The following is a 27,990-nucleotide window of genomic DNA, read 5'->3' on the forward strand; positions in this document are numbered from 1 at the left end:
ATAGTCCTGTTGGCACTGCATGCTAGGTGTATCTCAGTAGACTGAATTGGCTTAGGTGGCACACCATTCCCTGCTGCTCCTGGTATCTTTCAGAGCTAGCTTTGATACCTGCCTAGAACTAGAGCGAAGGACAGTTAAATTGTATTGATCCTTGTATTTCTTCATTGCTACACTTCCTAACTGCCAATCCAGAACCAGCAAGTGCCATTTCAATAGTAATAGCAGGCAAAAGGACTTGCCAAGAGATTTAAAATGCATTATACCTCCACAATTAAAAGATTTTCTGTCACACAAGGACATGGCTAAACAGAGATATAAAGCTACTGTATGTCTCTGTGAAAAGCTGCTGTAATTCTTTGGAGTTTGTTTTTCTTTCAAACAGGTTATTACTACAAAAATGGAATATAAACCAAAAGGACAACTCTGGCTTTAAAAAAAGTGCTCAGGTAAATAGTCACCACAAATAGATCATGGTTTATATATAGTTCATGTATTTCAGTAGAACGATAATTTTTCATAAGCCTAATGTAAGAAGTATTAATTTCCAGCAGTGACTTTTTCCAAAGCTGACAACATTTGTAATGATTTTAGTTCCTAGCTGAGCTAGTCCACAGTATAACCTAATATACACAAAGAACAGTTCAAAGAGAACTATGGTTGGGGTGAAAGGAGCAAGGTAGATGTGTATTTGTAGCTGTAACAACAATTGCTACGTGGGCTGCATGATTTATCAGTTAAATGAACAAGCCTGACTGAAAAAAGACCCCACTAATAGTAAAGAAAGCCTCAGCAAACACTGGAGCATTGTTACAAAATTGTGAGAGGCAGCTGGACAAACTAAACCTCTCACAGACCCAACCTGCTGCTCTTAAATTGGCACAGTCAAAATTACAGGAAAAGAGAAATTGCTGGGTGGAAGTACTTTCTCAGGGTTAAACAAAACAGAAGCGTTTGTCATGGAACTGTTTGAGGGGGAAAAGTGGACATGCAGACAATGACAGAGAGTTGCACTAGAGAACTCGGGCCTGCCAGGATATTCATCCAGGAACTGGGTAAGGCAGATATATGGTGAGACTGTTTTTTAAATCTTTGTTTCCATAGCTGTAGTTTGTATTTTGGTTTACAAACATTGCCCAGTCGTTCAAAGAGAAGGGAAAAAAAATCCCGTCAGACCCATTGGTTAAGAACGCTTGCTTCGTGGAGAATGGAACGTAGAGCCTTGTGGAGTATGTGCAGAATTCAGAGTATAAGGGCTGGCCACTAAAGAGATGCTTGGAGAGGAAACCGATGCATAACCATCCTGCAGTAGCAAAAAAGTTGTCACAGGGGTGTAGAGGCAGAGGCCAGTGTTCCACAACCACCTCTGTCTTTCAGCCTGCCATGGTAAACTGCATTGCTTGTAAAGTGTGTAGGAAGACATTCCTGTTAATGTACTTCAGAAAGTCCTTAGCATTGTAGCATGATTAAACACATAAGTAAGGAAAATTGAAAGGTAATCAAGTTAATTTATATTGATTTTCCATTACCATCTTGTCAAGGGTAATGCAGTTTATATATTTTGAATTGTATTTAAAAAACTGTTCATGTTCTTGGCTTGTAGGATTAACTTTTAAACCAAGAAAAGGCACTGAAGAGGTTTGGAGTGATACCACTAGCCTGCTTCTTTTCAGAGTGTGCTTAACGCTTCCAGATTCAAGCAGAAAGAGGGAAGATGTATTCTTTGTTGTCGCTGAACTTCTGGCAAGAGAAGAAGTTACGGATGATGACTGCTGCTGACTTATTCCACTTGCAGGCTTTGCAGGACTCAAAGTAAATCAAGCCCCGAACTCTCCAAAGTTTAAGCATAAGTAGAGGATATTTTTCAATATAGCTAATACAAATTTTAAGTGTAATGTATTTCTAATATAATTAGTAGTTATACAAGGTCACAACTTTAGTTTCTCATCTGTTCTACTGCATCCTACTAATAATTGCTTCAGTCAGCTGGTGGTATGTCCAAGATGTCTTTCTTGGCAGTTGGTTTGAGACTTGTTTGCTGGCACTTATTACCTCTAACAGATGGGACAGAGGGCTGTGATACTAGAAAGAGAATTTTTTTACGTCAGTTTTGCATAGGAAGTCCAAGAAATAACTTTAGTGCAGAAAACAAAGCTTGCAATGATTGGTTTTGCCAAGAGAAGTTTGCTAATAATTATTTCAACTCATTGTGTTTTATGTAGGCAGTAGAGAAGGATATAGAGTTGATGATTCAGAAATCATCAAACATGCAAACAAATAATACATTGTTGCTGATAAAGCCTGGTTATGTTTGTATAACCAGACACTTCCAGTCTTCTGAGCAATTTTATTAAGTTCTTATGTGTTTCCTGTCCTAGAAAGATTAAAAATATATTTGTCAGTACCATATAAGAAAATCCAGTTTAAGCTAACTGCAGTCATGAGGCATATATTTTTCCAGCTGATTTATGAAATACATCAGCTCATTAGTATTTTGTAGGTGTTTACTGTTGTCTTTCAGAGGCTTAGGAATTAATCTCAGGTGTTTAATATATATAATATTTAATGAAAATGGATTCAGACTATGAAATTCAGATAACTGATCTAAGTTTTTTCAGAAGCCGTGTGCATCTCCTGAGTGCCAGCTGATGTGAGTGATTGGATATACGTTGATATGGGAGATGATATCTTTTCTGTCCCTCCATGTGTTTTGTCTCCATAAAGAATTAAAAATTATTTGTCGTAAAAGTCTCTTTTTAGTGTTGTATGCTCTGCACCAGCTGACTCATGCATTCCATGTTAGTACCAGCCTACTGTGGAATACTGCAATTAAAATGGTGCTTTGTGCTATGCATTACTTTATCTGATTTTATTAGTATATGGTTGGTATGTGTGTAACTGCTGAGATGCTTTGATACAAAAATATGAATTGTAAATTAATAGGATTAGTTACATTTTTATTTGGGGTATAGAAATGTTAGATGATGATCACTGATAAAATGAGTGGAAATGTTGCAACAGTAAATCCAGGTAGAGGTTTCTGTATTGCCAAAAAGATTCTTATTTATTCCTCAGAGGATTTAACAATGTCACAATATGGTAGCATAGATACTGATATTTTTATAAAGGTCCCTTAAAAGAACCTTAAAAGGAAATATACCTGTGCAGATATGTTAAATGGTGTCAGAGACTTTTTGTGAAGTAAGATAGTAATGCACATGTCAGATTTTGCAAATGTGGATAAACATCAGAGTATTTCAGTGTGTTGTGTTAGACTGCAATCTGTCACACCTCACATTTACAGCCTTTTTTTCCTGTATAGTATTTGATGTTCAGAGATTTTACTCATTCAAAACAATTCTGTTTACACAGTGCCTCTATAGACTGATTGTCAATGGATCTATGTAATTCTAAGTTCACATCAACCTACACTAATACTCATTTCATCACTCCATTGTTTGGTTTGGTTTAGATTGGTCATTTGTTTCTGTGGGCAGAGCATAGCAAAAGTTTCTTTGGTGCTCTTGAGCATGCTCCCAGACTTAAAGTAGGTGTTAGGAATGCAGGAGTCTTCTCTTTGCTGGTGGTGTGGGCTAAAAGTTTCTAAGTCTTCTGTTCAAGAAAAATGCAACTGAAAAGTAAGGAACAAATGGTGACGTTAGAGTTTGTGTAACGACAGAAGCTATGAAATAGTCGGGTGGCACAGTACCCATTGCATCAGTACAGCCACTGCATCCTGCCCACTTCTTTTGTAAGTGCAGCCTCTCACCATGCTGCTGAGACCTTGTCTTGCAGGCTGATCAGTCCTGCTGTTTGCTCAGAGCAGCTCCTGCCTTTAAAATACAGCTTCTGTCCCCTGCTTAGTACCTACCTGGAAACTCCCATCCTGCCTCCTCCCATCAATCTGAGGGCTACTTCACAGAATCACAGAATGTTCGGGGTTGGAAGGGACCTCTGGGGATCATCTAGTCTAATCTCCCTGTCAAAGCAGGGACACCTAGAGAAGGCTGCACAGGACCTTGTCCAGGTGGGTCTTGAATATCTCCAGAGAAGGAGACTCCACAACCTCCCTGGGCAGCCTCTTCCAGTGCTCCGTCACCCTCAGAGGGAAGAAGTTCTTCCTCATGTTCAGACGGAACTTCCTCTGCTTCAGTTTGTGCCCGTTGCCCCTTGTCCTGTCACTGGGCACCACTGAAAAGAGTCTGGCCCCATCCTCCTGACACCCACCCTTCAGATATTTGTAAGTGTATATTAGGTCCCCTCGCAGCCTTCTCTTCTTCAGGCTGAACAAGCCCAGCTCCCTCAGCCTCTCCCTGTAGCAGAGATGTTCCAGTCCCCTCACCATCCTTGTAGCCTTCTGCTGGACTCTCTCCAGTAGCTCTTCATCTTTCTTGAACTGGGGAGCCCAGAACTGGACAGAGTACTCCAGGTTTTAAGGAGATTGTTCAGCTGTGATGACCTGATTAATCGAGTGCTCTTTTAATGGCTTTTCTGTGTTGATCCATCATGTAGATGTCATTTGCTTTCCTAGTCTATGTTTCCTGGAATACAATTCACTGCATTGAAGACATAATAAAATAGGAATTCTATAATTAACAAAGATACATATTTTTCTGCCAGCTTGTTTGTAAGTCATGTCATTGCTGTGACTCACTGAATATGTTGGTTAGCATGCAATGAATTAAAGACAAATGGCTAAACCTATTACTACCTTGAAGTTTATGTTCTACCCCGTCAGAAGAGTGCTATTTTTGCAGCGAGAGTGGGTAATTTCCGTGTGGAAGAGCTCATGTACTGTCATAGTTTGCAGTCAACTTCCAGCTGCTGTGCTACAGTTAACTGGTGCAGATGTTCATAGAAGCTGAGTATGGACTGGCAGTTCGGGAACTCGTTTGTGCATGATTCAGCCTTACCTGCTTCAGGGGACAACAGCCTTCAGAAGAAGGGTGGGGCAGGTTGGGATAGTTACAAATTACTCCATCTAAATATGCCTGAATTTGAGTCAACCCCAGGAAGTTCATGCTGCTTTTAAGGAAGATAACAGCAATATGTGTATGTCGTGCTCTGTCCTTTAGAATTCTGTCCAGTAAGAATTTCTCTGTGCTTTACAAGCATGTTATCTACTATTAGTGTGTATCTAGATTTGTAACTACGAAGTTCCAAGACTTTAGGCACCCAAACTTGTTGATACAACTAAGTCACAAGAATTTTCATTTAATCATTTTAATGCATCTCAACCAGTTAGGTATATATAGGATACTTTTCATTCCGTTGAACTTCAGTGCTCTGTGAAACCATCTCAAACGGATGCTTATTAGAGGCTTAGAGGCTTGCTTTCTGAATAGTTTAAAAAAAAAAAACAAAAAAGAGAGAGACAGAAGAAGAAGGAAAAATCCAATTCCAGAAACCTGCCAGCATCAGAAAACACCATATTCCTTTCCTGTCTCTGCTACAATGAAGAGAATCTAGATTTTAGGTAATGCACTAGTAGAACTACCGTATGAGATTGATAATCCCTGCCTCATGTGAGACTTCGTTAGTTAGAATTTTAAATTCTAACCAGAGTTTGATAGGTAGATTGGGCCAACCTTGTGAGCCAAAAGTTTACATGCTTTCAGTGATATGGGCTGCCTCTGTCATCGTGGCCACATTTGATGTGGTACCAAGGCTTGCTCTTAATAGAGAAATAACTAGCAAATAACGAACTTCATCTTTTCTCAGGGGTTTTCCCTTTCCTACTTGGAAAGTGCTGCAGCTTGTGTTACAATTTCTGGGTTAATAACAACAATAGAGGTGAATGGAGCTTTGTAAATGAAACTTGGTAGAAGTTATGACAAGATTTTAAATTATATCTGACTGGCATAGTGCAAAATGGATCCTCCTCTTCCATCCATCCTAAGCCACCTTCCATGCCCTTGTAACTCCTCCAACTTTTTTTGGGTATGAAAACAAACTATTTAGTAATAATGATGATCTGTACTTCTCTCTTCCAGTGCAATAATGGTTAGAAAACCTTTGAATTAAAAGGAAACCTATTATGATTGGTCTTCAATAATAGTTTTAAAACTTGCATATATATAGCTCCTGTGATTTTTGTTTTCTGTGTGATTCCTATATGTAGGAAGCCAAGGTGTCATCCCTGCTGGTTGTATAGAAACATGCCTTTATTCAGTACAAGTTGATGCAATATTTTTATTTATGATGCATTTGTATGCCTTCCCTTTGAATACTGCATGAACTGTCCCCTTTTCTAACAAGACCTAAGAGCTGATAAAGAGTATGTTCATTGTTGCTGTTAGAAGTTGCTTTGTTTCTTTGTGTAATTCCACCCTGACTGGGCAATGCAGTCTCACAGTTATAATTTCATTTCATTTGACCTGTAAAGCAATCTGTGTGGAATGCAAAGCAACCACGAATGCAAAGTAAATAAGAACAATGTAACTTGAAAAGTATTTCGTATGACACATTCCAAGGCTGTGCTTTGAAGCATTTATGTGTGCTTTATTCCTTCCATGAGGAAACAGTGAAATATGCAGAATTGTAACACAAATGAATACACAAAGACACAGGAAAAAGGAAGGAATAGGCTGAGAATGTTTATGTGTGTTAACGAAGAACTAAGGGATTTAAGAACTGGATCTCTTAGCTTTGTAGCTAGCTCTCTGAAGAATATTGTAGAAAACCTTGATTTTTCAGACTTTTTTTATGGAGGAAAACCATGTTTAATGATATCATTGGTTTTAGAAACACTGTATCTTATAGTATTAAAAAGAAAAAGCCATTAACAGATGACAGGACATGACAAAAGCAGGAAAAGCATAGTATCATCTCTACTAAATGTATATTTGTAACTTCTGTTGTTATACAGAATTATAATTGCATCGCTGTACAGAAAAAATGTCTTTATGAAAGACACGCTATTGAAATGCGTAGTGATGAATGATTAGTATCTTTGCCTGATGAAAAATCAGAGGGAGCTTACTGCCCAAAGGATCTTAACTTAGTCGTAGCATACAGTTGTTCTTTTGCTGTGTTAGGTATCAAAAATGTGACTTTTGTGTAATAACAGGAATGAGGATCTGCATCTTCTTTTGCCTTCTGGCATGGACTTAGTGTGACATGGGTAAGTTGCTTTGCCTCTGTGTCTTACTTTTCTAACTTAGCAAGGAATGTGAAGAACGTTGTATTATCATAAAGTATTTAATATTGCATTTGAGTGATGTATGCTTTGAGTATGAAATTACATCTGTTGTTGCATTAATATTGTGTTGGGAAACTTTTTTAAGGACAGCTTCGTTCCTTAGAGCTATTTGATATGTACCAATGTTTAGCTTTGGATTATATGAAAAATAGATATTCTTAAGCTTCCTTTCTCAAATTCAGATCCCATGATTTCTCTTTATGAAGCAAAAATTCTAAGCACAGCAAGGTATGATGTTTAAAGGAGAGTTCCATCCTTTTCCTCTTTTCCATTAACATTGCAAGACCTTCTGATTTAAATGCTTTTTAACATTTTCTGTCATCTCTCACTTAAAATGTGAATACCTCATCATTGTCACTTCACTTCTGTCAGCTCTCTGTTGTTTTAGACTCAATCCTTGTTACAAGGATGATTGTTTTTGTAGTCACAAAGAGCTAAATACCTTTAGTCAGAAGTACTTACACCTTAAAACAGATCTGTCCAGACTTCCTTGGGGTTGCAGAGAGGATCAGTGATTTGGTATGCTGCCCAAACAAGTCTCGCCACTCTGAGTTCATATGATTGTGTCAGTGCATATGACTGGGCATCTGGGTGTGAACAAGTGCATAAGGAGCTTCTTCAAAGACTTGATGAGCCTCGACAACTCTACTAATTTAGGGCTTAGAATTTTTAGTAAGTCAGATGAAAAGAGGGTATTTTTATGCTGCACTTCTTTCAGCAAAGTCCTGTCCTTGAGATAGCTTTAAGAAAGAGCTTAGTCTCAACTTTTTCTGCTACTCTTCTGCCCTTGGGCACTGCAAAACACCCCATCCGGCCTGTGACTCAGGCCAAGCATGCAGCTGTCATTTGAACTCAGACCTCTGTCTAGCTCTTCATGCTTTGGTTACATCTCTGTTAAAGGCTCCTTTCTGCATAGTATCTTCCACAAAATTAAAAACCCTCATTCAGGTTCCTGTTACCTCACAGCTGGAGCATTGTTGCTGTTCTGTGGCCTGAAAATGCAGCCCTATGAAGTTAATGGGACTGCTGAATGAGAGGGGCAAAGCCCCAGGCTCCCCACACCTGTCTTCTAGGCCATGATCTAACACCGCTCTGTGGTCCAGTACTCAGCACCGATGCCCACAGAACTAGCATGGGGACAAGAGTGTTCCTCTGTATACTGGAGACATGCAGCGTCTTCGCTTTCTTGTGCCGAGTCCTTCTTACTTAGTTCAGATTTATCAGTGGATCTATCAGCATGTAATTTGAAATCGCCTTGTGTAAACTTCCCGGATTCTTCTGTGAAATGGTGCAATTGGATGTGAGTAACATTTTGATAAGCCAACATCACATTTCAGAAATGTGGACCTTCTTCATGTAAATAAGCGCGCAATATCTCTGACACCTTCCTGTTGTATTTTATGCAGTCATCTCCTCAGAGTACTGGATATTTTGTTTCTCTGTGTCTACAAGAACTGTGAGTGGTTATTGGAGAAAAAGTAGAAAAGGGCAGTTGTGATTCAAGGCCAAAAGCAATCTTAATGCAGCAGCTTTTCTTATAGTAACTTTAGCTGCTGTTTCTTTCCAAAAGATTTAGCAGGATGCAGTGAATAAAATATGGCCACTCCTCTTCTTCATTGAAGATATGAGAATAAGGATAACAGGAGAGGTACAAAGTCCCAGTTCTGAAAGCTCTTCTGAGGTGTCTCCTTCTGGCTAAAGTGGAACCCCAAGCCAAGTTAAAATACTCTTTGTTGATTTTCACTGAGCAATGAGGGGTTGATACGCTATCAATAAGCTGACCGGCTGCTTTGATTTATGGAGGACTTCTGTAGCAGTCCCAGGATAGAACCACAACTTTCTTTCTTGGATTAAATGGCAAAAGCTATCAGTGCTGCAGACAGTTCAAAGGAGAGAATTCTGTACTTTTGGGGGTTTGTTACTCAGCAGTCTCAGAAGTGTAGATTAGCTTGACAGATTCAAAGATTCTAATGCAGACTACAGGGTCTTAAATACATATATGTTATGCTAAAATATATTTGCCTAGGTGTCACTTGGAGTTCTTGTCAGCACATGAACATTAAATTACACTTAAATTGCAAAGTCACCTATGAACGTGAGATATTTCTAATATGCCAACATTTAAAATTGTACTCGTTTATATTTAGATTTGGGAGTGTTTCTTTAGCATCTTAACTACTGCTTTTGAGACCTAATTTTAGACAGACACGTTTAAAAATGTTGGCTTAGATTTATCATTGTTCAATTTGCAAAAGGATATGTGTTTTAAAAGTGCTTTAAAATCTTAGGATTGGAGAACTTCTATATATTCATTTTATTCATTATTCATTTTAAATGTATTATTTAATAGAAAATCACCTTTTCCTGTTCTGTTGTGTACCAGTTAGTTTGCTGCCTGTGCTTTAGTCACCTTGGAAGCCAGAGAACAACCCTTGTGCCTACAGTGAAGCCTCTTTGCAAATACATAATTGGGTTGGGGATGAAGATAGAAAAGTCAGCATGAAAGTGCTGAGTACCAGTACCAAGCAAGATTTTTGTTTCTTCTCTTTATCCAAATTTAGATTGAAAATCATAGGTAGGAGAACGTACTCCATTAACTCTGCTGCTAGATGAGATATATCCTACCAAATTTTCACACAATTGTGAGAAAGGTTCACTTTTGAAAATTTGTGTTACGAATTTCTTTCCTGTTTTTCTTGAGTAAAGAACCCTCTTCTCCGTACTTTTTAAAAACACTGTGTGTATTTTAGTAATCCAGTACAATTATCTACAGAATTATGGTACCAATAGTATATTTGCATTGTCTAGTGTCGTATCAATACTTTTACCAGGTAACAGTAAGGGATACCATCCTATTTAGGTCTGATATGGAGAAAATATTTCATTTTTTCCTGAAAAGGAACGTAAATTATGTACAAATTAAGCCCTGCCCTTTTTTGGCTTCTAGCCCAGCCGCCAGCTACAAAGGAGGAGGAACAGCAAAAGGGCCTGAGCACACGTGAACATCTGTTTGTCTGAGAGTACCTGATGCCCTTGTGTTACTAATTGTCCAGCGAAGAGAATTCTTAGCATCTCACTTGGACGGGAAGGACTGGGAGGAAGCTGACATCCAGGATTTTACCAAGGGTACTTACTACTTCTTTCACTATTTTTAAAAACCTGAAATGTTTGACTCTAACTTTTTATAAGTAATTTCTCAATTTCTAATATTTGAAATAACCGCAGGGGAGCTAAGAGCAACTCACGCCGCATGCGTAGGATGTAACTATGCTCATCATGCAGAATACATTAATGAAACAGAATAGCTTCTATAAATTTAGCGAAACAAGGAAGTTACTGATTCTGGAAATAAGTATTTTCTTACAGGAAATTGTTTACATTCAAAATTTGGTAATAATTTTCTAATTCCATGAAGCAGATCAATATATTAATGTTATTGGTGCTTTTTAAGAAAGACATTTCTAGCCAAATCTTCAAACTTTTTGAAACAACCTCCAGCTTACTTAGAATATAAGGACATATTAATAACAAGTATTCAAATATATGTAATTTTTAAAATGTGTCTTTTTATGGCATATGTGACAAGTTTGACCTTAGTTCTGCTTAAGGTGTGTAAAAAGGTTCTTTTTCACAGAAGACAAGGCAAAAGATTTTTATATGACTTAAAACTAGTGCACAGCATAATCTAGAGATGCAAATTTAAGTTTCTTTGATTGAACAGGAGAAGCATACTTGGTTTAGTTTTATTACATTAGTTCTAATTTAAATTTTGTTTGGAAACATGGATTATTTTTAATTTTTGAAATGTCAGAATATTTTTCAACATAAGGAGCTTGTATTTTCCACTGTGTTATGCCACTCAGTTCACTGAATTTAGTGACTAGACATTGGTGTTAAAACCATGTAACAGCATGGAGAATCTGGTATGTACTTCCCTGTGTCTGAAATATAAAAAACATCATATAAAATAAGAAAAATATCACAAACAAATATAAAAAATTAACTAAGCAATGGCAAAAATAGTCCATACTGTGGGCTGCATTTTCTGTTGCTTTTCTAGTACTTTTTGGTCGCTCTGGAAGTGCAGCTGCCAGTTACCAATCATGCCCAGTTTCTGCATAACCTCTGCTGAAACCTGGTGTAAATAACTGAGAGTAAACTATGCTATGCCTAGCTGGCAGAAGATGATGTACTCTCATGCGTGTGGATGTTACTATGAGGACCCACTCCAACTGTAAGAAAACAATAATAATCTGCAGGAACTGAGTCCATATTCCTGTATTAGACTGGCAGGCACCCAGTTTGGCTCCCTCTTTACAGTGACTTAATTTGACTGATTTCAGATGTGTTTATTTTTGATTTCTATTTGGAGACAGAAGAACCTAGATCCTAATGTGCAAAGGCCATGCAAGGAATCAGAACAATAGGGGCTGTCTATGTGGGAAAATTAAGGGGACTCATTTCTTGGAGTATATTGTGATCTGGAATAACAGTCATTTTAACTGCACAATATCAGTAAATTTCGGAAGACAAGTGATTATTGGAGAATAAGCTCATTTTTAATGCAGAACAAAGCATAGGTAACTCCTTTGGAATTGCTTATGACAGAATTATGTTCTGATCAGTTTCCCCAAGTAGGTGAACCTCCAGGGCAGATGGCTTATACCTTCTGTTCCTTGTCAGTTTAGCTATATATGAATGCTCTAATGAGAGCAATACCGACAAAAGTTAGTAAGAACTGGACAGAAAATTAGATGTATTTAATGTGTAACCAGTAAAATTTTAAATGGTAACAACTTTTTATCATTACTGAACAACTGTGAATGTGAAATAAAGTGGATTTTAAAAGCAGAATCAATCCTTTCTTATATTACTTACCTATTTTTTATCCTGACTAGTAGGCTAACATCTATTTGGCATTAATATTATCAGAAATCACTGAGTTTTCAAGGATAAAATGTTTAATATACCAAGCATTCAAAAATGTAATCTTACCTGTTAAGGTTAGGTAATTATAATGTCTCTAAAATCCTGTAATTTGTCTTCATTTCTATATAACATGAAACTTGTGGGTAGGAGGAAAAGACTAAAACTTGGAATATAAAAGTATTCAGACTCATTACTCATTGTACATAGAAATACCATCACCAAAATTACGAATTTATACATTTTAACCATGTTAAGATAATAAAAATATATAAATAAAAACAGTGTAGTCATGAAAGGAGCATTATAACATGAAATTTACTGAAATTACCCAGATCTCAGAGTATTATGCAGGAATTTTCAAGATATCTTCTATCTTGTAGTTGTGATGCAAGAAGGATCTACAGAAGAGCTCCACAGCAGCCAGCCATGTGGGAGCAAACTAAATGAGCATGCTGGACTACAGGTTAACAGAAGCAGAAAGACAATGGTGACAGGAGGTGGAGGCTACCTGGGATACAATCTGGGATGTGCTCTTGTCAGGTCAGGAATTGCTGTTGTTCTGTTTGATATACGGAAACCTAAATGGGAACTTCCAAGTGGAGCAGATTTTTTCAAGGTATGTTGAAATTACATATTTAACAGCAGTGAAATAAAGTTGTACTACTTTTATGCACATTAGCAAGACTTCCTCTTAAGTATTTTTGATAAAAGCATTTACTGAAAAGCCTTTAAGGACAGTAAGAAATCATGGTAACATGTCCTTATGTGCATAAGTAACTAAGAGACAGCAAACAGGAGTCCAAGTGGTCAGTTCTCTCAGTGTCACCAGTGCAGTTCTGAAGAGTCCTGTGTTGGCAGTGCCATTCAGCACGTTCAAGCTCACCATGGTCCTGCACCTGGGGGAGGAACAACCCTATGCAGCAGTACAGGCTTGGGGTGGACCTGCTGGAGAGCAGCTCTGTGGACAGGGACCTGGGTGTCCTGGTGGACGACAGGTTGACCATGAGCCAGCAGTGTGCCCTGGCTGCCAAGAAGGCCAATGGGATCCTGGGGTGCATTAAGAGGAATGTGGCCAGCAGCTCGAGGGAGGTTCTCCTTCCCCTCTGTACTGTCCTAGTGAGGCCCCATCTGGAGTGCTGTGTCCAGTTCTGGGCTCCCCAGTTCAAGAAAGATGAGGAGCTACTGGAGAGAGTCCAGCAGAGGGCGACAAGGATGGTGAGGGGACTGGAGCATCTCTCCTACCAGCTGGGCTTGTTCAGCCTGAAGAAGAGAAGGCTGCGAGGGGACCTAATATATACTTACAAATATCTGAAGGGGGGGTGTCAGGAGGATGGGGCCAGACTCTTTTCAGTGGTGCCCAGTGACAGGACAAGGGGCAACGGGCACAAACTGAAGCAGAGGAAGTTCCGCCTGAACATGAGGAAGAACTTCTTCACTCTGAGGGTGACGGAGCACTGGAAGAGGCTGCCCAGGGAGGCTGTGGAGTCTCCTTCTCTGGAGATATTCAAGACCCACCTGGACAAGGTCCTGTGCAGCCTTCTCTAGGTGTCCCTGCTTTGACAGGGAGATTGGACTAGATGATCCCCAGAGGTCCCTTCCAACCCCTAACATTCTGTGGTTCTGTGATTCACCTAGGTGAAGGAGTGAACGATGAAGTGACAAAGTTTACTGCTCAAGCAAATTATTTAGAGTAAAAAGGTGAGAGCAAGGCAGGGCAATAAAAGTGATCACAAATGTAGAATGACTGCTGTGCAGAGAATGATTGAGGAAACTCGGACTTTCCAGTCTGGGAAAGAGGTGACTTGGGAGCTGGAGAGCTCTACAAACTGTGAGTGGCATGGATATCAATAGGGATTGACTGTTCACTGTCCTTTCCAGTACAAGAAGGATGGGCCATCAAGTGAAATGAGGAGGAGTCAGTTCAACACAAACAAAAAGAGGTTGTGTTTTCATGCAGTGGGTAAAAGGCATGTAAAGAGCCTGCCAAAAATTTGCTTCCTTTGGAGATTACTAAATAGGTAAGCTAAATTAGCCTCGAGAAATCTTCTGAATGAAAATACTCGGAGACTGGAAGAGTGTTCTGGACAAAAGTGTCACATACACTTGCCCTGTTCCTGCTCTTCCTAGGACACACATTCATGAGCACTGATTCCTTTTGATTCTTAACATTTCAAGAAATTTATTATGTCTGCAAAAGAGGGGGAACAAAAGAGACCTCAAATATTTAATCCCCACTATGCCCTGATGTGGGGAGCACCAACGTCTCACAGCTGCTTCACCCGCTCAGCTTTGGGGGGTCTGGGTGTGCAGGGGAGCACTAGTGGCTTCTGCATGCTCCTGTCATCTTGCACAAGTTCTGGCTAGACATAGAGTATCACTCAGCTGATCTTGTCTGAGCATGTAGCATAACATCTCTTTGACACCACCACTAGAACTAGGAAGTTGATGGCAAAGCTGAAAGAAAGTGATCACAGGATCCTTGTCCCAGGGGCTAGCAAGGTGATGCCAGATTTTCTCCTGGCTACATCACCATGTGGGACAGGCAGTAAGGGGTGCAAAGGGGGATGTATGATACTGCTCTGCATGGCTGTGTGGTGGGCAGAACACCGGACTAAGCAGACCTTTGGTCTGACCCAGCATGGTTGTTCTTATGTTCAACTTCATAAACAGCTTTCACAGGATATGGAAGAGCGATGAAGTATTACTGAGGAACCATTCAAAAACCATAAACTTGTTTTGTTAATTATATAAATCCACATAACTTCATTTAAGTTGGTGGACTCACATCTTCTTAAGGAGACTCAGAAGATCTGACAAACAATCTTCTGAGAACAGGTTTTTTTTAGACTTCAATTTAAAAGAATAAATATTACAAAGTATAGGTGAATTACCTAGCAAATGGAACTACAGAGTCCTAGTAAATAAAGTAATAAGTCACTTGAGAGATCTGAGCCATGATCAGTGATTTGGAGATTGCTAATATTGTTTATACTGGTTGGCTATTTCAGCATTTGATTGAAGGTAGGGAGTGTAAGTCCACCGTACTAATGAAATAATTTGGCAGCCTCAGAAGAAAAAAGTTGAGAGTTAAAGACTGATTAGAGTACCTCTTAATATTACTTCCAGCCATTTCTTTTGTGATTATTCTATCAATTTCATTACAGTGAATGACATAATATCTAATATTTTGAGATATCATAATTTTGAAAAGAAAGGTATTATATTTTTATTGACATCTGTAGGTATGTGGAGTATTATTCATATAGTATTACCCAGTATACAAAAAATGCAATATAATATTCTAAGCACAGCAGAGCATTTGATAGTAGGCATAGTGTGTGTATTTAATACAGTACAGTGTTCAGTACTAGATAGCATTTTGTATAATGTGCTATAGTACACTAATGTATACTAATACAATATAAAATGCATCTAGTGTGTAGTCTTTTGTTCTAATTTTGTACAAAACTGTAATTAAATATATCATGCAGTGCCCCTAAAATAAAGCTTAGATGAGCAAAGAGACATTTGTCCAGATTGCCCAAGTCAGATCTTAAGGTGCTAACAGAAAAGGGATTCTCTTATTTGGTGATTCCATGGCAAACAGCAGAACCCTTCCTGCTATGATTTATTGTCCTTGGGGCTTGATTCTTCAGCCCTCAAGCATATGCTGCTCCCATTCGAGTCAAACAAGTTTGACCAGCCTGCAGGCTGCAGTACTAAGTGTGAAAATATGCATTATAATTTAAGCCAACGGGAGTCATATTTGTTTTGCAACAAAATACTGACAAAATTCTTAGTCATGGATTTTGCTACACGCTTGTAATGTGTTATTTAATGCTAGTTAAATATTGTGAAAAATAGATCAGAATTACTTTAGATTTTCATTCATAGCTATAGTTAATGCTAGTTCTATAGAGAAGGTAATGAGCTCTACCAATCAAAAATCCATTCTTTTCTCATTTTGCAGGGTGATGTGAGGGATTATGATGCCGTGTTCAAAGCATGTGAAGGCGTCAACTGTGTTTTTCATGTGGCTGCATGTGGAATGTCAGGATTGGAACAAGCAAGTACAATTTTCCTAACATTTTCTTTCTTTTTTCTTGTGAAAGCAAAAATTTGTCTGCATGTAGCAAAGAATCTAATTATATATTTACGTCGGACAGAAGTTAATTGTAAAGGTCAAGTCATCCACACAGGCAACAAGGGAGGTATTCCTTGAATAATAAATGTCAAAGCATGAAACTGATGTACTAGACAAAATACTCTAGAAAAGTGAGGTCATAGATTTAAGATCTGGGCTAAAAAGGCATATCCTTTTTCTCTAATTTGAAGATGTGTGACAATACTGCCCTAGAGATAATGTTGAAGCATTTTCCTCTTGTGAACTCACAGTCATGAGAAAACAGACTAGCAACCCAATATAGTTGTGTTAAAGGGTATTATCAAAAAAAGTCCTGAAACTACTAATTTATTTCTGGGAACAGGACACATTGCCACTGGAACAAGAATTTATGAGAGCTTCAGGGAATATAACCCCTGCCTGTAATTCCTGTTTCTGTGTCATGGATTATCTGGGGTGCGACGAAAAATGGAAGCACATCATTTCCTTTTTGATGCATTTTATCTTTCATTTTTCAACTTTATTTATTCATACACTGAACAAGACAATAAAAATGAGAACTGCTAGGAATCACTGTATGTCAGAAGGACAGAGAACTGTAACACATACATCACTAAAAGGCCACAGCTGTTATAGATCTGGCAATTGTAATAATTGTATCGTGAATGAGACTTATTCAATTAATTAGATATTGTGCAAACTCTATTCCTAGCTTCAGAAGAAAGACCAGATTGAATCCGTAAATGTTGGAGGCACAAAAATAGTAATTGATGGTATGTACCTCGATTGTCTTTCTTTGTGTCTGATCCAAACCATGAATTACAAAAACTTCTAACTGGATGTTTCCTGTGTTGATCTGGTAGTAAAAAGAGGCTCTTCTCTCCCTCTTTTCAGAGTTCTGATGTAAAGCTAGGTGTGCAGGTCTCGTTAAAACTGGTAGGAGATTTGCCACTGGTTTGAACTGGGCATAGGTTTTCAACATGGCCTTCATTCCTCGGCAGACCAACTTAAACTCTCCTCCATGTGCTGATTATTTTTTCTGTTTCCTATGTAATGTTACCCTCTTTCCTCATAGAAATAACATGAGAGGTATTTTACTGTTTGTAGTGTCGTAAATATTTGGTAACAGGAGCCATAGATGTCCTAAGTATATTTAGCTATTATTCTATCACATTAATGTAGAAAATCTTTCATCCTTTCTGATCATCTGTCTAAATGTGATCCCTTTTTATTATACACTGATTTTTAACTATTGTCTCTGGAAAATGTTGGTAGATTTCTTTCTGTATTTTCAATTCCAGAATGAACATTTCAAAGTGTATTGTAGATACCAAAGCTACTTTTCTCTTTGCTTTTCCCTCAAAAAGCAAATGGCAAAAAAATCAAAAGGCAAAATGACAAAAGCAGTTTTAATTTAGACCCATTTTCATGCTGTCTGTGGATTATTACTGAAAAAAGCAGGAATAATTAGAGTGAAATGGTAGGTAAGTAAAACTCTAAATGAGTTAGAGGGAAGACGTTGCCACGTATTCCCTTCTTCTTACCCCAACTCTGAACCCACAGAAACATGTCACGTCGAATTTCTGTAGGCTCCCAACAGAGCAAGAGTCTGGGAGGAGCATGAACCTGTTAATCTACATTTTAATAATATATTTTATTATTGTATTTTGTTCCAAATATTTACAACTTGGTAATTAAATTCATTGTTTTCAAAATGAGCCAAGTGGACTGACTGCTCTGCAGGTTCGAAAAATTCCTGGCTTTGAACATTAATTCACTTAAACTTTAGAAGCATTGTTAAATCAAAAGGAAATTTATGTTATTCAAGTTTGCAATGACATATATGCAGCAGAATTTAGACAGAATATCTTAACACTCAACTGAAATCCATAATTAAGACTTTGTTTTGTAAATAATATTAATTCCATTTGTATTTAAAGTACTACTGATTATAGACTAAGCGTATGTTTGCTGCTAGCATGTCAGTTGTCCCTTATGAACAGACTGAGACAAACATAGCTTTGTCACACACCGGAGAGGGCTACCGCATTTTCTTATATGTCTTTACATATCTGCACAGGCATCCATGAAACTGCAGTGCAAGAAGCAGTACTGCTTCCTGCTGAAGTAAGGGCAAAAATAAGGGTCCACAGGCAGGCTGCTTTCCACTGTGCTATCCCTACAGAAAGAAGCAGGGAGTTTTCGGTGCTATTTGATGATAAGATGTCCTTCTTATTCAATTTGTAAAATGAACAAGTTTTAAGAAATGTTTCTGAAGTAAAGGAGGAATTTTTCCCCTTGCCAAAATAATTCCTCTATCCAGCTGATGACTGCAGTCCAGTGGTGATATGACAGTTGCAGGTACCCAGTCATAAAATGTTTGGTGACCACAATATGTAGTATTTACATAGCAGATATTTGGGATGAAATATTCCAGCTGAATGAAAGGAAATATGATGTTAAATGATAAGTTAATATTAAAATTAGAAGATTGCTTTTGCTATAAACATGTTTGTTTTCAATAAGAGAAGCTGCCAGTTCATATGTTGTTTCTCAGTCTTGATTTTTGGTTTTTTATTTTATATACCATTGTAGTCTGCAAACAAAGAAATATCCCTAGACTGATATATACCAGTACAGTGAATGTGGTGTTTGGAGGGAATCCTATTGAAGAAGGAGATGAAGAAACTGTACCATATTTTCCACTGGAAAAGGTACTTTGTTGATGTGAGGGCATGGTGTTTACTGTGTCCTAAATGATAGATTATGTGAAGGCTGTTCTGAGAGCAGAAGCTATTTTACTATAGATCACATCAGATTCTGTGAAATTATTTCTAATTAATAAAAACTGTCCCATGATCAATGAAGAAGTATTCAAATCATAGTGGCTTTAATCTGCTACACCTAGACAGATCTGAGATTAAAAAATACCTAAAAATGACTAAGAAAAGTGGAATGTGACGTTTAACAAGAATTTTTTAAGAGGAAGGGCTTACAGGGGACCATCCACTATGTAAATGCTCAATATTATGGCCCCTGTGAGCCTTTGCATTGAAGAATATTGTTAAATCTCAAATTCTACATCATTATCACACACATTTTTGGTTCTTTGAAGTTCCCAAACCTTGCTTTCTTGCTGCAGGCCAGGTGGTAGTTACAGTCACCTCAGTGCTGCTCTGAAATACCATTTCCTTCTTTGCTGTGATCATTTAGGAAGTATTTTCTAGCTGAAATTGGAAGATCAGTGCATTCTGGCCACTCTTCTCATTTGTTCTTTCCTGCTCCCAGCACACTGGCTGCAATTAAAAGCTATCATTTTGGAACGTACATCCTGTGTCCAGGAATCCTAAACAGGGCTGACAAGTACTCTGTTAGTGCCTCCTGAGATATTTAGTTGGGTATGTCAGTTTGTGCACGGCCTGCACAGCACCTCAGACTTCTGAGAAAGCATTTGAGGAATTTGCAATTAGTTGCATGTGCCTGAGCCCTAATCACGTTTTCTCTAACAGCAAGCAGCAGAGGTCGGTGGGACATGGAGGGAGGAGGAGCAGGTGGACAAAGCCACCTGAGAGTAGAAAAATTTTCCAAGGTATATTTTTCAATATAAAGTATGGCAATACAAAATTCAACAGACTCATAAATAGCCTCATGTGGAGAAGTAATCACTAAACCAGCATGTGCTAACTGTGTCCAGAATCCTATTGTTTAAATACACTTGGGTGCAGTTTTTAAAGTTATTAGTAAAAGATACAGCTGGGAGAGAATTATTTATAACTTTCCAAATAGCTTCATTAAGAAATGGAAACATTTTTAGAAAAGTCTGAATTTTTATTTTTGTATTTAACTTACTGTTTTAAAAAACTTTTTCCAATTCAAAATGGATTTTTTTTTTTCAAAATAAAATATCTGACCCAAAAGAACATTTGGCTTGATATTATTTTTTTTCAGTACATCCAGCACAAAAAGTGACTGAAGTAAATACTAGTGGAGTTAAATTCACTCTGAAGCTAAACTTGTGCAACTAATATGTGTCTGATAAGTTTCTTTGTCATAAGGAAAGTATATATTTGTTAAATCTTGTTGTTATTTCAAGTTTGGTTTTACTCAGCTGATGTCTAAAAGTTGGCTAGATTTAAATGTTATCAGGCATAAACAGTAAGTTTGCCTTTATAGGTGCAATAATGTGATTAAAATGTTGATCATATTCTGTCTTTCTTTATAGCAACTTAATCATTATTCTAGAACAAAGGCAATTGCAGACCAAATGGTTCTTGTTGCTAATGGAACCTTGCTCAAAGGTACATCTATAAAACATTTGGGTTTTTCCTATCATTAGTAGTGCTAATAAGTATTCCATTCTCTGGTTACTCATATATCAATAAATAGTATACTTTAATTGAAATAAGGATTTATTTTGTTTCTTTCTATTCCTCCCTTTGGTGGATGATTAATTTTTTTATGTGTGTACCCAGATATGAGATTATATGCAAACAATAGATGGGAGAATTCAGAAAATTAAACCTTTGTTCTTCACATCATCTTAAAAGTTTATCACTTTTACAATAGATACACGATTTGTGCTTTTATTCGCTGTTCAGTCTATCACTTTGAGCTTCTCTGATAATACCAATCTCTAAGCACTGTCCAGTAGGCCATTCTCATGATCCCCAAAGGCCTGCAGGTGTCTGGCAAGAATAATTGCCGTTTCCTAAACAGATTGGCAATATCAGGGTGGTGTTGACTTCTCAAGTCACACATGCATGAATAGCTGTGGCTAAAAATCTACACATACATGGCAAGGGAAATATTTCTCTTTGCTTTTACATGCATATTTTGCTATGTCTACTGATTTCTCTGAACTGAAGAGCTGGCAAACATAAATTAGGTGGGGATTCACTTTTAGCGTTCTTGATTAACTACTGAGCAAATACTTACCACCGATTACACTTGCCCACATAAAAGGTGTAATTGTGCCTATTCTTAGGAGTCAGAGGAATCTACTTACTGATTCATATGCAGAGCTTAAAGTATTAATTTTGATCTAAAATATTCTAACTCATTTGAAAGCCTCTGTTTAAGAGACCTCTTCCATTCCTTTTGTGATGCCATTGAGCTTCAAGCAAGCAAAGAGTCTGTAGCAAACTGAATGATCTTCCTCCAGTGTTGCATGTGTCTGCAATGATGGACAAATATGTATGTTATAAATTTATATGTATAATGAATAGAAAAGTCAGTCAAGCAGGAGGCATATCTAGAGGAAAGTTTGATTTATCCTGTCCCTATTCAAGCTCCTCTGTGGTCAGAGAGATTCAGTTTTTCAGGCTGCTAAACTAGGGTCTTTCACTACTATTGAATACAATTTTATACAGAAATGAAAACAAGTTACTAGGAAGCAGACTCACATAGAATGGTCAGACTGATCCTTTACTTTCACAATGTAAAATTCAGACAATATATGTCAGACGTACATTGATATCAAAGCTATCTGAAAATCCTGTTTTGTTCTGTCTCCAAGGAGGAAATAAGCTCCATACTTGCGTGCTTCGTCCACCAGGCATATATGGACCCGAAGAGCCACGCCACCTGCCACGAGTAGCCGTATGTGTTATGTAGTCAACTCTGGAGGACACTGCAAGTAGTTGTAAGGGCATAACACAAGTGGAAGTATCTTGATTACAGTTCTTAACATTTGCTCCAGGAAAACTGTTGTCAAAGCTTGGTGACAGGTCATATGATGAAACATAAGAGCATGATATGAGCATTGCAGAAATGGCAAGGGTCAAGCTGTACTTTTAAGTGAAAAGAAAAATACGCAAGGCTGAAATGCCATGGTAGAACTAGGTTTGCATCCCTGATCGTTTAATGGAAATACTGTCTTTTAAATAGTTTCAGTCAAACACTATAATGTCACCATATTTTACCACTGCTTGTCAGTGCAACAGTCCTTGATTTATAAAACCACCAACTAGTTGTTTTGTTTTTCCTTGTGACACATTTCTTGTGCTGTAATTTTACACAGATACAGTAAATTCTAAGAATTCAGGCTGAGCCAAAATGAATATGTTATACTGCATAATAAAGGAATAACTTTGTTATTTCATGTTTTCTGTTTCTACAGGTAAATGTCCAGCGGAGACTGTTTAACTTCAAGTTTGGGAATCACAAAGTTCAGATGAACTGGGTTCACATAGGAAATCTAGTACAAGCTCACTTACTAGCTGCTGAGGCTCTCACCTCTGAGAAGGGTTATGTCGCTGTAGGTAAACAATACGAACATTGTGTCCTAGTAGCTTTAGCTCTCAAATCAGTTTAATTTTTGATGTTCTGAGATCAAAATCTCATGTGCTAAATTCTCAAAAATGGTGTGTGGCTCCACAAGAACATGGACAGTGCAAATGCAAATACATTCTGCTAATATTTTGATGATGTTTTTTTCCTCTTTTGAAATTAGAGGAAATAGTATTTTTAACCAAGTAAAATTTTCACCATCCTACAAATCTATATATTGTGTTATTCTTTTGAAAATAGATTCTGATTCTAGATGCATACTTAAAATTTAGAGCAACCATTCTGAGGCATTCCAGTTTAATTTTCAGGGTTGAAAATTCCAAAAAGAAATGTACAAAATTAATGGGCAGTTTGAAAAAGTTTTTTGGTTTTCTTCTACTGGTCATAATTGCAACAATAGTCTGAGGACTGAGAAGCATTACAGAACTGACAGTGTTGCAGCAGCTGCTACATTCATAGCTCCTGAAGGCTCCAGCTTCGTTTATATTGGTAGGAACGTATAGACAACAGGTACAGACACGTCCAAACATCCCTCCATGTGCTGTCAACTAGTTCAGTGCTTGGCAGCTATGCAGCTGTTTTAGAATACATAATGCCCAAACTCCCGGGGTCTGCTTGGGTACTCAGGTGTTCATAGTTCTCACAGCTGGACATACTCCTCATCCAGAGCATAGCTGCCAAGGCAGTGCTGCCTGCACATTTAGAAGGCTGCAAGATGATAGACTGGAAGCCAAAAGTGGATTCAGGCACTGTGACATGTCCCACAGAATATATATACTGAATTTATTTTAATCAGAAAATTAGCTAGCGTTGGAACTTGACCTCAAAAAGCTGTGTTTGTTACATGCTGTTAGTGTTGCCTCTTCTGTTGGTCTCATGAATATCATTCTGTCCCCTGCACATCATGAAGAACTTAATGCTCTGTTGGGTTACTATACAGTGAAATCAACTTCTGATCTACATTACACCATGGTTAATCATGATTAGCTCTACTAGCACCATGGGGTTACCCAAAAGTATGAGACATGTTTGAGATCACGGTGAAGTCCAGTGAAGGTATTTTGTTGAGCTGATTTGTGTGCATTCACCGTATGCATGCTGGTATGTTATTCACAAAATCAAGAAAGGTAGGTATGAGAGAGAAAGAAAATGACATCCTATGTATAGTGTTTTTCTAATTCTTTTTCTCTGCTTCTTTAACAGAATGGTCAGGCGTATTACATACATGATGGTGAAAACGTCATATTTTCTGAATGGATAGTCCCTTTAGTATGTATTGCAACACACGTTTAGCTCTAGTGCACCATATGGGCCCTAATCATACCGTTAACTAAAAGACCATTCTAATTAAATGAAATTCAGTGCACATTACTTACTGGATTATTTAACATTAAAGTCAGTCTTGGTCGCCCTGCATATCCTGAAGTTCCACTGGCTTTAAGGGAAGTTGTGGATACGCGTGACTCTGGAGTTTGGCCGTTATTGTTTTGAGAGAATTTAGCTGAGAGGTGTAGAACCTGCTGCAGAACAGCAGCAGTTCTGTAAAGCAAGCTCACAGTGCACAACAAGTTCTACTGTCAGAATCTGGCAGGCCTTCTATAGTCATTGTTTCTTTCTTTGTTCTGCCATCAACTGCAGCACCTAAGGGAAGGCCACTTAGAACCGTATCTTAAAAGCTAAAAATGGGCAACGTTATATTTTCACAAATATCAGGCTGGGATTTAAGGGACCTGCTAAAGTTTTGATCTTGCAATGCCAGCACAGAAAATACTTTCAGGAAAATGACTGCAGTAGCATGATGGGCCTGTATCTCAATGCAGTTAATTATTCCAGTCTCAGTCACTTGCCCCTTGGAAATAGCATGGTTTCCGCTTTAACGTCCAATTGCATTTGAAGGGTGGGAGGTGGACGCCAAAGAATGAATCGTGGGTTTCAGTTGCATTGCTTACTACCTGTATTGGTAGGAAGATTAACTGGAAGAAAGTTTAGATACATGTTGTATCAATATTATTTTTTCCATTTTCATGCTTTGCTGACACCCTCAATTTTATGCAAATTCTCTGTTATTCTTTCCTTTTATCCCTCTTCTAGTTTGAAAAATTGGGCTACAGGAAACCCTGGATACATATTCCTGTTCTCCTCGTTCATATAGCAGGTAAAAATAATAAAACACATACTTCATGACTGTGCTATTTATTTTTTTGTTTTCTTATTCTTATAAAGCTATGTAATGGTTTTATAAAATTCAGGGACCCAAATTGTAGGAATCATATAACTTAATATTATTCTAAATAATAATAATCGCTTAGGACATTTGGCATTAATTATACCAGAAAAAGTTTAAAGGGTATTCATAAATTGAGTCCATCATGTACTTTATAAAAACTGCCTTGTACCACCTTAATTGCATCCTCTGATACTGGTAGGAGTTACGGGATGTGCAGTGTCAGTATTATCTCAGTTTATTGTTATCCAGCTGTCTCATTAAGTAACTTTCTGCTTCACAGCGGCCGTGATGGAATATCTGCACCTGATACTAAAGCCAGTTTTTAGCTTTACACCTTTCTTGACAAGGAATGAGGTAAATACATAAAACAAGAGAATTTTTATGTATTTCTGACCAAAATTCTTATGAAGTACATTATTTGCCCATTGGATGCAGACAGGATTGTCTGCATTAGAGCCCTGTTTGTTTTTCTGCTCAGGGTATAGTCCATTCAGGGCTTACAAAGTCATTTTGTAGCCTGAGTTTTCCATGCCATCCTGGCCATCCCTTATAAAATCATGAGAAATTAATCCTTGCTCAAAGATTAGATGATACAGAAAAATATCCTAGAGGTGCAAGACAGAGCGACTGACATGCAGCTGGCACAAAGGAAAACAGGCACCACAGCATGATTTCCAGTGAGTTGTCCTGTGCTGTGGAACTACTTGTTAAAGAACAGTGGCCCAAGAGTACCGAGCAAGAGTTTTGGGTCAAAGTGGTAGCAGTTCTCATAATGCCAGGCTAGCCAATAATTAGAAAGTCCACTAAAAATAGTTCTAAATTGGAATGAAAAGTTGATTTTCTGAAAAAAAAACCCAAAACAACAACAACAACAAAACTTCTGGCCACATTCATTTTGATCTAACTTTTTTTTTTTGAACAATAATATGATTCATAATATAAGCCAAAACGCTTTAACTAATCTATGTAGTCTCTTGCTGTATTGTAGCATGCAACGTAATAGGACACTGAAGGGACTGAATGGATCTCACGAACTTCTGCTGTAGCTTTACAGTTATTCCACAATTTATCTATCTGGTTTTATACTTTCTTCTACATTATTTCTGTATCTGAAGCAGAAATTCATTGAGACTGTGCAGCTTAAGCACTTTCACAGGTACCATGTGTTCAGAGGTGGGGGATATTGGTCTCCAGAAGCACGTGTTTTCCACTCCTCAGATACGCATTTCTGCAGAGGAGAGAAGCCACACCCCTCTCCTCCAGTCCCATTGCGCATTTCTCTGTACAGCAGAGCCAGTCTGAGGGAAGCGTGCTGATCTGTTGCATGGGATTTCCTTAGTTCTTTATCTCACATTCACAAGTGAGAAATCCGTGTCATAAACTCCTTCTGCACCCAGTCCACTGGGCTTTGGCACTTTATCTGTCAGCTACATCAACTCATGCTGTTAGTTCTCGACAGAATCCAACTCCAATATGTATACATCTTTGCCTGTCTATCTTTATTCATGTTTTTAACTCCATTGTAATATAGTTGTTGACATATTTTCATCCAAGTTCTAGAAAATTAGATCTTAAGGTCACTTCCGTTACTGTCCTTTTGGATTTTAGGTGTGGAACGTTACTGTAACTCACACTTTCCGAATAGACAAAGCACGAAAGCAGCTTGGTTACAAACCAAAGAAATTCTCATTTGCTGACTCGGTGGATCATTATCTTAAAACAAGACGTACTTGCCAAGAAGATTACAGGTTCCTTAAAATGGTGTTTGCTTTTGGCATTTTGTTCAGTTTGATCATTCTTTTTTTCTTCTAAAATTGAGTAAATACCCACCTGTTCCAGAAAACCTAATTCTGTTTCTGAGTGTTGATGATCTGGTCGTAGTACCTTCCTCAGTCACTACGGACTTTATTATTATTGTTATTATGATGACGTATCTCTGATCTCATTTAAAAGCAAAACAAAACAAAAACACCATAAAAGGAAAAACGCAGGACATCAAGAAATGTTGCCAAAGGACAATGCAGTGTCACAAAATCAAAAGAGTTCACTGCTAACGAGTGCAGGAATATTTTTAATGGATCTTCATTAATGGATTGCTTCATGCTGAGAATGATTTTCTAAAAATGATAATCTAGGAGGGTAGCAATTGGAAGAGGAGGAACCATTTTAGGACTGCAGTGCTGTAACAAGTTCAGTAGCTCCAATGAAGAAAAGGTTGACTGAACAACTCCTCTGATGAAGCTGCTGCTACAGCTGCTGTGTGGTAGTATGAGGAATTATGAAGACCTGGGAAACAGTACAAAAAATATGAAAGTAAATATTTATAAATAACAGGCGGTGAGAGGACTGAGCGTCGTATTTATGTAAAATAGTTCTATTGTTCAAAAGCTTTTAAAATGTAATAAATAACATTATGTGTTTTTGTAAATCCAATACTATCCTTTCAATGCGATAATAAATAATAACTGAACCAAACACTGTTTTTAAGGAGTCTGTGGGGTAGAGGAGGAGGGCACACAGACTTCAGCAAGCTGTTACTGCTGCCTTGCCTTGTAAATGAGGCCAAGTCACGCTGCCCGTCATCCTGTACCAATGCTGGCACACTCTTTGTTCCGTGAACTGCCGTGTCAGGGGGAGCAGGCGAGCCGAGCACTAAGCCCCAAGTGAGGATCCAGCCTCTGTCTTTTCCCCCTGCTTAAAACTTACGTTAGTTGCTCCTTGGGTGGATTGTACTACCTGAGCCACACGTGCTACCTGTGTACTACATGTACGCATACCGTGTGTAGCCCAGACGAATTTTCATAAGCTCACCTGTTGTGGGGATGTTCTCAGGGACCCGCTTTGCCCTCACCAGGGAGCAGGTGCTCCCTCTCCTGCACCCCACATGGATCAGGAGAGCTGGACTTGCCAGGGTGGGTCACAGAAGAGAGTGATGGAAGGCTCTGCCATCTGATTATCTCCACTCTATGTGTCTTGCCTTTGTGTTCACATTTTACAGGATTTTTAAGATCAAGAAGTTTATGGAGACTCTCTCATATCCTTAAATTTACAAGGTACACAGGACAGCTCACAGCAACCCTACAAGAATAAAACATTATAGGTAAAAGACAGCATAGAGTGGGAAGAAAATATGTGAGCAACCACAGCTACCACTGCAGCTTAGGTGAGCAAAGATTGGTCTCACTCTATTTATTTTTTTTTTCTTTTCTTTAAACAAATAGTTCT

At 38.1% G+C, this 27,990-nt stretch overlaps 2 protein-coding genes across 2 annotated transcripts in view; both read left to right on the forward strand.

Moving 5' to 3' along the window:
* VWA3A (von Willebrand factor A domain containing 3A) overlaps positions 1 to 2,617 on the forward strand; it is a 38,272-nt gene extending 35,655 nt beyond the window's left edge. Inside the window, exons 33-34 of the mRNA XM_075436339.1 lie at positions 383 to 446; positions 1,601 to 2,617. Coding sequence (XP_075292454.1) covers positions 383 to 446; positions 1,601 to 1,606 — 70 coding nt within the window. The 3' untranslated portion in view covers positions 1,607 to 2,617. The remainder of the gene's footprint in view (positions 1 to 382; positions 447 to 1,600) is intronic.
* LOC104329068 (putative short-chain dehydrogenase/reductase family 42E member 2) lies at positions 1,730 to 26,577 on the forward strand. The gene is made up of 13 exons (XM_009934150.2): positions 1,730 to 1,809; positions 10,146 to 10,324; positions 12,508 to 12,743; positions 16,098 to 16,193; positions 16,963 to 17,023; positions 18,846 to 18,964; positions 20,473 to 20,548; positions 21,766 to 21,848; positions 22,369 to 22,506; positions 23,742 to 23,807; positions 24,630 to 24,693; positions 25,046 to 25,119; positions 26,374 to 26,577. Exons 3-13 carry the CDS (start codon positions 12,513 to 12,515, stop codon positions 26,575 to 26,577), a joined length of 1,212 nt encoding a protein of 403 aa, XP_009932452.1. The 5' UTR covers positions 1,730 to 1,809; positions 10,146 to 10,324; positions 12,508 to 12,512.
* The last annotated feature ends 1,413 nt before the right edge of the window (positions 26,578 to 27,990 follow it).

Source organism: Opisthocomus hoazin, chromosome 15, assembly GCF_030867145.1.
Source record: "Opisthocomus hoazin isolate bOpiHoa1 chromosome 15, bOpiHoa1.hap1, whole genome shotgun sequence".
In the NCBI taxonomy this organism is placed as follows: domain Eukaryota; kingdom Metazoa; phylum Chordata; class Aves; order Opisthocomiformes; family Opisthocomidae; genus Opisthocomus; species Opisthocomus hoazin.

Bases quoted from the DNA above. Each gene is read 5' to 3' on its own strand.
- LOC104329068 (XM_009934150.2), top strand. From the start codon at position 12,513: ATGCAAGAAGGATCTACAGAAGAGCTCCACAGCAGCCAGCCATGTGGG. The intron at 24,694-25,045 runs GTAAAAATAATA...TCTGCTTCACAG, and splicing joins TCTCCTCGTTCATATAGCAG to CGGCCGTGATGGAATATCTG. The intron at 25,120-26,373 runs GTAAATACATAA...TTTGGATTTTAG, and splicing joins CTTTCTTGACAAGGAATGAG to GTGTGGAACGTTACTGTAAC.